We start from the raw sequence: 14,659 nt of genomic DNA on the forward strand, positions 1-14,659 counted from the left end.
AAACTACTAATGTTTGTCCGATTGACACGAAATTTTGCACAACGTAAATTTGTCCCAATGTACGCAAACGATTCTAAATCTGCCCGATTGAAATTAAATTTTGCATAGGTTGCAGGAAGGTGTATGTTCCTTCGAGGGATCATTGACATGAAATTGTTAGGATAAAGTGGTGAAGGGTATTATATACTCGTCGGCCCAGTCCGACTTTACTACTACTTAATATTTAAAACTCCACGTGCTGGTATTGGCCCAGATAACATTTTCATCGTTCACTTTTGATATCTTCTATTGTGAGACCTTCATCTTAAATTTCAATATTCTTCAATTTATTTTCAATTTCATTATTGCTGGTTTCCATTTCATTCTACAAATTAATTTTCATTTATGTCCCCCCTCCCTCACACACAAAAATTCAACAGATTGTAACAATCCCAACCCCTATCCCTGACCGTATTATTTTACCTTTATTTTTTCACCCGAACTTCGATTTAGTATTTTCACATTTTATTTTGTTATTAATTTACGTTATAGCCCAAAAAACGTGTAAAGGATAACAACCGAAAAAACGAATCGAGTCGAAACGAAATGTTCTCAGCACGCTTAGCCTTCTAAGTCAGAGATTAAACGTTTAGCCCAAGATGCTGGAGGAGGATATACCTTAAGGATAATGAACGATTGCCACTTGAATGTCAAGTGTAGAGCCTTTTCTTTCTTTCTTTTTACATTCTTTGTTATTTGAGACAAAGTAAAAGAAGAAAAGAGTGGGAAAAAGAAAAGTAAAACACAAAAACCTCTTCAAGTGATGCCTTTTTGAATATTTTTGGTCTGAAGATAATTTCGACCGCCCCATTTTGTGGAACAAAAGGCATGCCATTACAGATGGTATTTAGTGTGTGTGTGTGAGAATGTGCCTGTATTGTTATTTTTTTATTGTAAAACATTTCCAAAACTTCCTTCCTCAAAGCAAAAAGTCTCTGTCAAATGAAAAAAAAAAAAAAAAAAAAAAAAAAAAAAAAAAAAAAAAAAAAAAAAAAAAAAAATGGAAGAACTTTTCCTCAAAGTTAATTTAAAATATTTTTCTCAAAGACAACAAAAATTTAACTGTCAAAAAAGTCCATGAATGCGACTTGATGTTGACGACCGAATTTAAATCGAGCTGTCATTGTGATCCGAGCTCGTTTGTCTGTCTGACTGTTCGAATGTTTGTTTTTGTAACATTGCCTTGAATGTGTGTGTGTGTGTGGCCAAAAGGCATTCACCAACTGTGTAAATGTCTTTGTTTTTAGAAAACAAATATTAAAATTGTTTTTATAACCCATAATCAAGGACGTAGCTATGGGTTCCAGGAAGTTCCAACATACCTACTGTGGAGACCTTTAAGGCCTGTAACATAACAGAAAAAACCAGTAAGGAAAGTTGTGAAGTCGGACTGGGTCAACTATATGATACCCTTCAGCACTTTGAATATATTCTACATATGTATCCTAACAGACGTCGCTTTTTCGAAGGAACATTGACGTGAAATTGAACGAACTTAAAACTAAATCTAATCCGATTTTCTCGAAACTTAACACATGAGCTATGGACAGATATCCATCTCAAAGACTCGAAAATCCCCATAAACCTGCAGAACAACAAGAACATCAAGTGGAAATAAAAATACAGCAAAAAACCACAAAATTTTTGTAAATACACTCGTCATGAGCGAACAAATATATAAAAGAGGTTGTTAGAAACAATTCAGAACATTGAACGAACTTGTGTGTCGGTCGGGCAAACTTTGGGTCTTTAGTCACAATTTACTTTAAATTGGACGAAAATGTATATGGGAGCTAAATTTAAATCGGAAGCGGAACTTAGCACACATCATTCTGGACCTAATTCAATACCCTATGCCAAATTTCGTGTAAATCAAAAGATATATAGGGACTTTGGAGCCCCATTTACCTTAAATCGGACGAAATTGTATATGGGTGCTATATATAAATCTGATCCGATTTTCTCGAAATTTGGCAAACGTCATTCTAGACTTAATTGAGTACGCCATGCAAAATTTCGTGCATATCGAAAGATATATAGGGACTTTGTTGCACCATTTACATGAAATTGGACAAAACTATATATGGGAGCTATATCTAAAACTGAACCGATCTTTTTGGAACTTGACACACATCATTATAGACACAATTCAGTATACTATGCAAAATTTCGTGCAAATCGGATGATATACAGGGACTTTGGTGTACCATTTACATGAAATCGGACAAACTATATATGGGAGATATATCTAAATCGGAAGCGATTTTCATTAAACTTAGCACACATCATTCTGAACCTAATTCAGTACCCTATGCCAAATTTCGTGCAAATCAAAAGATATATAGGGAATTTCGTGTCCCATTTACCTTAAATTGGACGAAAATATATATTGGAGGTATATCTAAATCTGAATCGATCTCTTTGAAACTTGACACACATCATTATAGACACAATTCATTATGCTATGCAAAATGTCGTGCAAATCGAATGATATATAGGTCTTTGGTGCACCATTTACATAAAATCGGACAAAACTATATATGGGAGCTATATCTAAATCTAAACGGATTTTCACGAAACTTAGCACACACTATTCTGGACCTAATTCAGTACCCTATGCCAAATTTCTTGCAAATCAAAAGATATGTAGGGACATTGGTGCCCCATTTACCTTAAATCGGACGAAAATATATACGGGAGCTATATCTAAATCTGAACCGATTTTCATGAAACTAAATACACATCATTTTGGACCTAATTCAGAACTCTATGTCAAATTGCATGCAAATCCAACGATATATAGGGACTTTGGTGCCCCAATTACATTAAATCGGACGAAACTATATACGGGAGCTATATCTAAATCTGAATCGATTTTCTTCAATTTGGATAGGGTTCGTCTTTGAGCCAAATATGTCATATGTGTCAAATTTCATTTAAATCGGATTATAAATGCGATCCCTACTTTGTGTATAATTTAAATCTACAGACGGACATGCATAAATCGACTTAAAAAGTGATTCTATGCATATTCTCCAAAGGAACCATGTGTCTATCTCGTTTCCTTTTACCGGTTACAAACATATGCACAAAGGCATAATACCCTGTACCACAGTGTGGTGAAGGGTATAAAAATATTAAACTTCAAAAAAGAATTAGAAAAAATTTGAAACTTTTTTTTGGAGAATTTTAAATCGTTACGTCCCTGCATTGTGTTACTGTCTGTTATTAAAAACGTCTGTTGAAATTTTATTTGTTTTTGGTATCTGTGTATGTAAGTATGTATATCTGTGTAGATATTTGTTTTTATTTTGGATATGGGAATGCAAACAGCTTCTGGCTTTAAAGACATTCGAGACAATAGATTTTGGAATATTAACCAGACATTTGAATTAAAAAAATAATCTAAGAAAATCTTAGAAAAAAAAATATTTTAAAAATCCACGCCTTGGATAGAGCTTGGAAAAATTATTTTAAAAATCTACATTTTGTATAGACCTTGAAAAAAATTATTTTAAAAATTTGCGCCTCTTATAGGCATTGTTTTTTGTATTTTTTACTCTTCAATACAATAGGGGGAAAATCTATAAAACATGCAATGTTACATGCGTTCGAGATTTATTTAATTTTATTTATTTTATTATTACTGCGAAGGTCGCATTCTCGCCCCGCAAAAAATATGCTACGTTTGTAATTTAACACTTTTTCCCCCATCTCGTAGAGGAGAAGGATTATGTTACTTGGTGAAAAGGAAACAAAAACAAGCGGAATCATTCACTCAGGCTCTACACCACAAATGTACCAGCCATACGGGCCTTAGCCACACACACACAAAAATGTAACCGAAAATATGATGGCCTATAGTAGTAGTTGGTAGTGTTGCGGTAATTCCTCATTCATGACAAAGTGAGTGAATTACACTACCGCGAAAACACACACGCATACATACGGTGTGTATGTTTGTGTGTGCTTTTGTGTGTGGGGGATTAAAAGTCTGCATTAAATGCAAAAAGAATTCTGCCTCCAAAGCACGTTTTGTTTGACTCTTGACACTTGTGAGTGGCGGAGGACGTTGAATGGTGGTGAGTGGGAAAAATAAACAGATGGAAATCGTAGTGGGAAAAATACAGAATACTAAATGTGGTACACACACACACACTTGCAAAAACATACAAAAGAATCTGCATTCATTGCAGCCTCTTTCTATCAAAAATTTGTAAAGAGATTTTCAACCTAAATCAGATGGCAAACAAACACCAGATCACCCATGCCTTACCCCCCAAACACCCATTCTCATTCGCTCAGTGGGAATCTGTGTCACCTCTCATAAAAGTTAAACAGATGAAAAAGTAGACCCAACCAACCAACCTGTCTGTCATACTTATAAACTGCTGTTACATTCAAGTGGGGGTGTGCGTGTGTGTGTGTTTGTGTGCACTCATCCTTATTTGCCATGTCATATAGCCGTTCCTTCAGTTGTTTTTCTTTTGGTTACATCCTCATTTGTTTAACTGCTGCAATGTTGAAATGGAGCCGACCTACCCCCCTCACCATCCCGCCCATACTAATGACAGATCTTTGTCAGATATCCAATATTATTTTGAAAGATTATCACAGTGTTTAAATAGTCGTACACGTGCTTTTGATATGAACTCGTATTACTGGGTGGGGGATAAGGGGCCGTAATGAATATTGAGTATTGGCTGGCTGGCTGGTCGACATGTTCGATGTTTGGGGTAGACGAGGGTTTTTTGTTTTCTTTTGCTGAATTGGCTGAATTTGTGTTTCAATAGTTTTGTAAATATTTTGTTTTGTTTGACGAAGACTTGAGGAAGACAAATTTAGCCGGTATCGCAAGTGGCTTGGATTGGAGGGCATCAATGGAAATTAAACCATATTGGATATTATTTTTATACCCTTCACCACACTGTGGTACAGGGTATTATGTCTTTTTGCATATGTTTGTAACAGGCAAATGGAATCGATAGATAGACCCATGGTTCCTTTTGAGAATATGCATAGAATCACTTCCTGACTCGATTTAAGCATGCCCGTCTGTCTGTCCGTTCATGTATTTTTGTGAATAGAGTACAGGTCGTATTTATGATTTGGAGGAAATTTTGCATATGTCACTTATTTGGCCCAAGGACGAAACCTATTGAAATTGAAAAAAAATCGGTTCAGATCTAGATATAGCTCTCATATATATATTCGTCCGATTTATTGTAAATGGAGCACCATACTACCAATATTGGTTTGATTGAGACAAAACTTTGCACAGCGTTCTGAATTAGGTCCAAATTTGTATACGCGAAGTTTTTTTTGGAATCGGTTCAGATTTAGATATAACTCCCATATATAGTTTCCTTCGATTTTATGTAAATTTTGCACCATACTGTCTATGTTTGTCCGATTGAGACAAAATTTTACATAGCATATTGATGTTTCTACAGGTTAACAACCGTATTGAAATTGCTGCAGGATGACGTTCGTGAAGTTTTGTTAAAATCGGTTTAGATATAGCTCTAATATATATTTTCGTCCGATTTTATGTAAATGGCGCACCGAGGAGTCTATGTTTGGCAGCGGATATGGAACTTAGTTATCCGATTTCATCAACACATTATGTACCTAGTAAGTAAAATTTGTCCGCTTAGGGCGACTTAGTGCACAATCGAGATAAATTTTGAATACCAAATGGTGGATGCCACGGTTGCTCAAATACGTCCGTTCTTACGATCTTATACATATTTTGCTCGATGATTGACATTCACCTTTTCAGATTGTTATGTGTATGGGTTGATTTAGATTTAGTTCAAATATTTTTGTTCTTCACGCAGTTAATTCCGTACCATACTATTTCAATGGTCCTCCAAATCTACTCTATCTAAAGGATATTGTACATACGATCATATCTTGTATGTACTCAAAGTGGTAAAGGGTATCATATAGTCGGCTCCGTCCGACTTTCGAACTTTCCTTACAGGTTACAAGATAAAATTGTGTGGGTAGATTTTTATATCTATTGACGGATATTACCTCTGGAGAATGATGGTTGTTTACCGATTTTTTAATAATAATTTGCAATGCTTACCCAAGTCGTGAGTTTTTTTTTAAGAATATTTTCTGGGTCCCAGCCGTGACCTATCCGAGGCGTGGATTTTTAAAAAATTTTATTCACGCTCTATACAAGACGAGGATTTAAAAAAAAAAAATTTTTTTCAAGCTCTACACAAGGCTTGGATTTTTTAAATAAATTTTTTTTTCAAACTCTACCCAAGGAATGAAAAAAAATATTTTTTTCATGGTCTATCCAAGGCCTGGATTGTTTTAATATTTTTTTCAAGGCCTATCCAAGGCGTGAGTTTTTTCATGGTCTATCCAAAGCGTGGATTTTTTAAATAGTTTTTTTTTTCAGATGTGGATTATAAAAAAATGTATGAAGGTCATAATATACCAGTCGTCTGTATGTATATTGTGGTCGACTCTTATACTAAGCAATAAGACTATTACAAACCATGCTCAAATTTGGATATTCCAATTTCGTATTTTTGCGTAAACAACAAATAATAATTTTCAATTATAAATATTTAAATAATTATTTCTAAACAAACTATCAACTAATGAGATTTTAATTAACTGGTTGGGGGAAGCTAAAGTAAACAAATCTGGGCCAATCATTACGAAGCCATGCGACCTATTAACTGCTTAAATAAAATACATTTTAAATAAAACACAAACCCCAATCGAATTTCAGAACAAATAATGAAAATATTTATTCAATTGTGGATCATGGCATTTTTGGTACGGGTCAGAGCCAAGGTATTGTGATCGGCTTGAAATGAATTATTTCGTAAAATAATTTTCTGTTTTTATATCGCAGCCCACAGTGATACCCTTGACAAAATCTTTAAAATTTATATTAGAAGATTTCGAATCGTCCATTGATTCCGAATATTTTAAGGAATTTCGCCTTATCTCACCAGAGGAAAATATTTACAATTGTGAAATTGGCAAAGAAGTTCGAGAATTCTATATTGATGTGATCATCAATCAATTGAACATGAAGCGTGAACTGTATCGCATGAATAATATGAAAGGTTGTATATTTCTCGCGGATACTCTATTGAATCGGGTATTTCATGGTTTCTATGAAAATTTGCTGGTGAATCGTACCCAGTCCATAAAATGTCCTCTGAGGAGGGGTTCATATCTGATACGAAATGCGATAAATAAAGCAGCTCTGCCACAATTTCACCCTAAGGGTAATTTTTCATTGATTTTACGACTGAAGGCGAATACCATGGATTGGATTATGTTGGAGCTAACATGGCTGTATCGTTTGGCAAAGGCTTAAGGAAGAGGATAATATTATATATTTTCTTTTGTAAAATTAATTGAAAAATCAGTGCAAAAAAAAAAAAGAAAAATACGAAAATCACACCTCAATTTCTATTGACAGCAGTTCAACTTCTTTGTTCACATAATTTGTAGATATCCATCTGGTAGTCCCCATTACAGCTTTCAATTCAAAATCCATCACATTGAAACGACTATTTGTGTCTCTTATCTATATTCCTAACATTCCATTTCATTTAGAGTTCACCTCTAATTCACGCAGAAGAATTGTCATAAAAGATTCAGTGATTAAAAAACATTTCTCTCTCCCTGTCTTCTTGAAAATCAATTTCAATTAATTCTCAAGGTGAATGTTAAAGCAGAATGATGGTGTGGAGGTGAAGTAAATTTGGAATTAAAACATAACAAGGAAATCACGAACGAACCGAATGAGCGAACTAGATGTAGGAAACATAACAAATTAAATTGAAACGTTAATACATCCCTTAGGTGAAATTATTTTTTTTGTACTTTCAGCCATACAAAGGCCAAGACATGGAACAAAAATAATCGCTTGGTCTAAGAACAAAATGTAATTGTATCGGATTTATTGCTTTTTGTTGTTCTAGGATAATTAATTTGATTTCGGAGTTCGTATTGATTGCGGTTCAATTGTATTTGTTGGCTTGGACATTTTTAACGAACAAGAAATTGCCTCAAGACGTTTCACAAAAAAATTTAAATAATATAAAACCAGTGAGCGGAGTAGTATAGTCGGAGGGGGCCGAATATATGATACCCTACACAACTTCCATGAAAATCTAACTTTGGGCAATATTTCGCAATATTTGCACCCTTTTGACCGACTGGAGGTCAACAAATATTACAAATATTCAGTACAGCCCCTCTAATTAATTGTTCAGATTCCCTTCACTGTGGGTTGTGTTGTGATGTTCGGTTTTCGACTCGAAAAGTACAGTACATTAAGTTTTCGGTCCCACTTCATCCGAAAATTATTATCTGATCATCACCTAACATTTTAGGCGTCCTTGACCATAACTGGAACCTCATGGAACATTTCAAAGCGATCAGCGCTATATTTCCGCCCTCCAGTCTGGCAATAGGTTACTAAATAATATATGAATACGTAAGCACCTGTAAATATGTTTGGGCCATAATTGCGGCCTCTGGAGCTGACAAAAATTAAGTATTTGGTCCATTTCATCCCCTAAATATTAACCGATTTTTACCAAAAACAATAGAAGTCTCCATTGGTCAGAACCCATCCTACATGCGAAATTTCGTGATGATTGATCCATAACTGTGGCCTGTATCGTGTTTATAAATTATAATGGACAGACGGACGGACACACATGTCTAGATCAACTCAGCTATGTCGATTGGTATACTTCAAGGTGGGTCTAGGACCAATATTTCGAGGCGTTGCAAACTCTTGGGCTGTACAAAGATATAATACCCTAACCGAACTTGAAACCATTTCTAATTCTAACTTATGAATACTGGGGACCAGACTATATGGATCGCATAAGGACCCTTGATCGATTAACCAAGTGTTTTCGAATTCATATTATCCTATAATATGGAGAACATCGGATCACCTCTTCAACCACCTCTTTATAAAGTTAAACACCATAAAGCAAAGAAAATAGTCTAAATTGAACAACCACTAAGCTAATTTTCGAATCTGCACAAAAATTCACAATATTTGCACCTATTACTACTCGATATTTGTTCATCCCTTCTTTCACGAAACATAGCCATTTTATTCGAGTTCCAGCTCGGTTTGGAATTGGTCTGATGTAGCCTGTCCTATGTAATGAGGCTGCCATCTATCATTGCTTAGAAACAACGCCACCTTAAATTATTTACATTGGTTGTGGTCCTTACTTATTTTAGTGATGCCATATCCTCTGGATGGTGCTATCTTCTGTCATTCATATTTTGTATTATGCCCATGTGTGGTCTTCTTGAGAGTATAGGGGGTTTCCAAAATTTCCAGTTCAGTAGATGATTGGTCTGCGGAGACCTGTCCTAGATGATGAGGCTATCATGTATCGTTGCGTAGGTTTTCACGAAACATCGCCATCATATTCGAGTTCCAGCTCAGTTTGTGATTGGTCTGATGCAACCTGTCCAACGTAATGGGGCTGCCATCTATCGTTGCTTAGAAACAACGCCACCTAAAATTGTTTGTATTGGTTGTGGTCCTTTCTTACTTTAGTGATACCATTTCCTCTGGATGGTACTATCTCCCGTCGCACCTATTTTTTACTAACCTCATGTGTGGTCTTCTTGAGAGTATAGGGGGTTTCCAAAATTTCCAGTTCAGTAGATGATTGGTCTGCGGAGACCTGTCCTAGATGATGAGGCTGTCATGTATCGTTGCCTATAAATAATGCCTCCTTGAATTTTTTGCAGAGGTTGCGGCCCTTGCTAACTTTGCTAATGGCATTTTATTCTTGGTGGCGTTATCTCCTGTCATTCCTATTTTTGTGTTATCCTCATGTATGATGATGTTGGTGCCATGGTAGGCTTCTACAAATCATCGCCATTTTATTCGAATACGTCTTATGTTAGTTTCGTTAAAAATTATCCCGTTTATTCCAGCTCAGTTGATAGTTGATTTGCTGTAGACTCTCGTAGTGATGGGGACAGCCATCTATCGTTGCCTAGAAACAACACCTTCTTGAATTTTGTGCAGTGGTTGAGGTCCCAGCTTATTTTAGTGTTGTAATTTTCTTCTAGGTTGCTGTATCACTTGTCATTCCTATTTTTTCATGTGTGATTTTGTTGGGAGCATAGGGCTTCCACAAAACATCGACATCATCATACTCATCATCATCCTGGCATTAGTTTCGTCAATAAATGTTTTGTTTGTTCCAGTTCAGTTGATGATTGGTCTGCTTCAGCCTGGCCTCGGAGATGGGGCTGCCATCTATTATTGCCTAGAAACAATTGTCCCGTTTATTCCAGCTCAGTTGATGGTTGATCTGCTGCTGTAGCCTCTCGTAAGTGGTGGGGCAGCCATCTATCGTTACCTAGGAACAACACCCCCTAGAATTTTGTACAGTAGTTGAGGTCATTGCTTATAATAGTTTCTTCTACGTGACTGTATCACCTGTCATCATTCCTATTTTTTCATGTGTGGTCTTCTTGCGAGCATAGGGTTTCCACAAAACATCAATATCTTACTCGATTAGTCCTTGCATTAGTTTCGTCAGTAAATGTTTCCTTTATTCCAGTTCTGATTGATCTACTGTAGCATTGCGTCGGAGATGGGACTGCCATCTATAGTTGCCTAGAAACATCTCCACCTTCAGCTATGTCCAGAGGTTGAGGTCCCGGCTTTTTTAGTGTTGTAATTTTTCTCTAGATGGTGTCATTTCCTCCAGTGGTGCAATTCATCTGGAGGGAGATGAGGTTCAGGTATGAAAAATTAAATATCAATAACGGGAAAACTAGGTTAAAAATTTAACGTACCGCTATCCAAGATGCGGATTTTTTCAAAAAAAAAAAAAAAAAAACAAATAAAAATAATTTTCAAGGCCTGTTTAAGTCGTATTTATTTTAAAAAAGAGTTTTAAAGGCATTTTCAAGGCCTATCCAAGGCGTGGATTTTTTAAAGTACATTTTTCAAGTCCTATCCAAGGCGTGGATTTTTTAAAGTACATTTTTCAAGTCCTATCCAAGGCGTGGATTTTTTAAAGTACATTTTTCAAGGCCTATCCAAGGCGTGGATTTTTTAAAGTACATTTTTTAAGGCCTATTCAAAGCGTGGATTTTTTAAACTACATTTTTCAAGGCCTATCCAAGCCGTGGATTTTTTAAAGAATAGTTTTTCAAGGCCTATCCAAGGCGTGGATTTTTTAAAGTACATTTTTCAAGGCCTATCCAAGGCGTGGATTTTTTAAAGTACATTTTTCAAGGCCTATTCAAGGCGTGGATTTTTTAAAGTACATTTTTCAAGGCCTATCCAAGGCGTGGATTTTTTAAACTACATTTTTCAAGGCCTATCCAAGGCGTGGATTTTTTAAACTACATTTTTCAAGGCCTATCCAAGGCGTGGATTTTTTAAACTACATTTTTCAAGGCCTATCCAAGGCGTGGATTTTTTAAACTACATTTTTCAAGGCCTATTCAAGGCTTGGATTTTTTAAACTACATTTTTCAAGGCCTATCCAAGGCGTGGATTTTTTAAAGTACATTTTTCAAGGCCTATCCAAGGCGTGGATTTTTTAAACTACATTTTTCAAGGCCTATCCAAGGCGTGGATTTTTTAAACTACATTTTTCAAGGCCTATCCAAGGCGTGGATTTTTTAAACTACATTTTTAAAGGCCTATCCAAGGCGTGGATTTTTTAAAGTACATTTTTCAAGGCCTATCCAAGGCGTGGATTTTTTAAAGTACATTTTTCAAGGCCTATCCAAGGCGTGGATTTTTTAAAGTACATTTTTCAAGGCCTATCCAAGGCGTGGATTTTTTAAAGTACATTTTTCAAGGCCTATACAAGACCTATCCTTGCAAGATATATAGGAGAACATTTTGGGAATTTTTGTTCTTTGTAGAACTAAAGTTTCACTCGTCTTCTCCCACCTTGTGAAACTAATAATTAATTATGAATACCTTCATGTTGGTATAAGTGTTTGTCTGTGTATGTATTTGTGATTGTATCCATTACACTTTCCATCTAAATGTGGCATAAATATTTAAATATTTCATTCATGAACACGTTTATATTAAACGTGTAAATGACGATAGTTGTGTGATACAGCAGCAAGGCAATGAGGACCTACATTTTCAGGAAAACTTCCCTACAGCTGTCATTTTTGTTTAATGACAGAAAGTAAAGGAAGCTTCGCAGTGCCAATGGCAACCAGGCAGACACAACAACGGTGAACTCAAAACACAAACACTTCACCTTCAATACCAGTGCAAAAGGAAATTTCTGCAAAAGGAATCGGGTGAAACACCTTAAGTGTAGAATGCTGTATTCGACAAATACGAGGAGAATGGGGAGGAGAGGACCGAAAAGGGATGGAAGTCAATGAGTGTGTGTTGAAAAGGAAAATATGAGTTTGAATTGGTTGCAAGCCAGCCATCAGCTGTCAATGTTGAAGCCAAAGAAATCAAAAAGAAAGGTGGCATTTATTCTCCTGCCTCCCTCTATCCCTTGACTATCACGGCTGGGGGAGTATTGTTTCAAACGTGGAAATAGTTGAACCATGTAGTGAGGTTTTTCATTCCCCCTTAAACATTGTGGCATGTAGTGGGGTGTAAAGAGGAGACACGCAAAACTGCCAACAATTTGCAAGATGAATGATAGTAAATTTAGCTAAAGAAACAAGAACAACGAAGTCAGAGAAGCCAACCCAAGCATATTGTTACAAAATCTAATTTTTCATGCACAATTTTGCCTCGTTTACTTTTTACGCCATGGAATGGAATATTTTTTATTCAGTTTTTTTTGTTTTTCCTTCTTCCGCATTATTTCATGTTTCACTTCCGTTACCGTGGGTAATTTATGTAAAAATAAATACCACGACAAATATCCTTCCGTGTTGTTTTGTTTTCGGAGGGTAGTAAATTTCTTAGGACCGGAACACGACATTTCTTCGAGTTATTGTCTTTCGGTATTTTTATGCCTTTGTAATTTTAATTTTTATTGCGTGTTATGGGTTTATGAAAAAGATGTAGCGGAAATATTTGAATTTTATGTTCGTATTTTATTTCCCTCACCTAGAAGGAAGTGGGTTATGGTTTTCCCACGTGATGATATTTTAATGATTTTATATTCCATTTTGGAACGTATGGAGTTCATTATAAAAATTATTCTTTAAATAAAAACTACACGCTTTGGATAGGCCTTGGGAATTAATCTATACAATATCCAGGCTTTGGATAGGTCTTGAAATATAAATCTTAAAATAACCACGCCTTGGATAGGCCTTAAAGTGAAACTTAAAAACACGCGACTAGGATGGGGCTTGAAAAATGTATCTTTAAGAAATCCTAGTCTTGGATAGGCCTTGATTTTTTTAATCCAAGCCTTAAATAGGCCTTGAAAAATATTTTTTAAAAAATCAACGCCATGGATAAGTCTTGAATTTGTATACCCTTCACCACACTGCTGTACAGGGTATTATGTCTTTGTGCATAAGTTTGTAACAGGCAAAAGGAAACGAGATAGACCTATAGTTCCTTTTGAGAATATGCATAGAATCACTTTTTAAGTCGTCCGTACGTCTGTCCATGATAAATTGTAAACAAAGTACAGGTCGCATTTTTGGTTCAAATTAAATGAAACTTGGTACAGCTCATTTATTTGGCCCGAGGACAAACCCTACTGAAATTGGGAAAAATCGGTTCCGATTTAGATATAGCTCCCATATATATTTTTCGATTTCAACGAAATTTGGCATAGCGTACTAAACTAAGCCTAGAGTGATCTGTGTTAAGTTTCCCGTAAATCGGTTCCGATTTAGATATAGCTCCCATATATATTTTTTGTCCGATTTTAGGTAAATAGTGCGCCAAACTCCTAAATATCCTTTAATTTCCACGAAATTTGGCATAAAGCATTAAATTAAGTCTAGAGTGATGTGTGTTAAGTTTCCCGAAAATTGGTTCCGATTTCGATATAGCTCCCATATATATTTTTGTCCGATTTGAAGTAAATAGTGCACCAAAGTCCCTATATATCCTTCGATTTACACGAAATTTGGCATAGCGTACTAAACTAAGCCTAGAGTGATCTGTGTTAAGTTTCCCGAAAATCGGTTCCGATTTAGATATAGCTCCCATTTATATTTTCGTCCGATTTTAGGTAAATAGTACACCAAAGTCCCTATATATCCTTCGATTTACACGAAATTTGGCATAGCGTATTGAATTAAGTCTAGAACGATGTGTGTTAAATTTCCTGAAAATCAGTTCAGATTTAGATAGAGCTCCCATATATATTTTCGTCCGATTTTAGGTAAATTGTGCACCAATGTCCCTATATATCATTCGATTTGCACGAAATTTGGCATAGCGTAATGAATTGAATCTAGAATGATGTGTGGTAAGTTTCGGAAAATTGATTCAGATATCGATATAACTATATTCCGGTTACAAACAAATATTTTGTTGTTGTTTAATTTTCACGTTTTGTTTTAATTTAATGAGGCAAATGCGGTACTTTTTCCGAAATGAAACAGAACAGTGGGTCGGGAGAAATTTTGGAAATATTTGTTCAAATTCAAGGTTTTAAAGCAACTT

At 35.6% G+C, this 14,659-nt stretch overlaps 1 protein-coding gene across 1 annotated transcript; it reads left to right on the forward strand.

Moving 5' to 3' along the window:
• Positions 1 to 6,831: 6,831 nt before the first annotated feature.
• On the forward strand, positions 6,832 to 7,396 carry LOC133325058 (uncharacterized). Its single transcript, XM_061533887.1, has 2 exons — positions 6,832 to 6,861; positions 6,923 to 7,396. The coding sequence occupies exons 1-2, from the start codon at positions 6,832 to 6,834 to the stop codon at positions 7,394 to 7,396; spliced, it is 504 nt and encodes a 167-aa protein (XP_061389871.1).
• Positions 7,397 to 14,659: the final 7,263 nt, after the last annotated feature.

Source organism: Musca vetustissima, unplaced genomic scaffold (assembly GCF_032173495.1).
Source record: "Musca vetustissima isolate MV318-11 ecotype Yass unplaced genomic scaffold, APGP_CSIRO_Mvet_v1 utg78302, whole genome shotgun sequence".
In the NCBI taxonomy this organism is placed as follows: Eukaryota; Metazoa; Arthropoda; class Insecta; order Diptera; family Muscidae; genus Musca; species Musca vetustissima.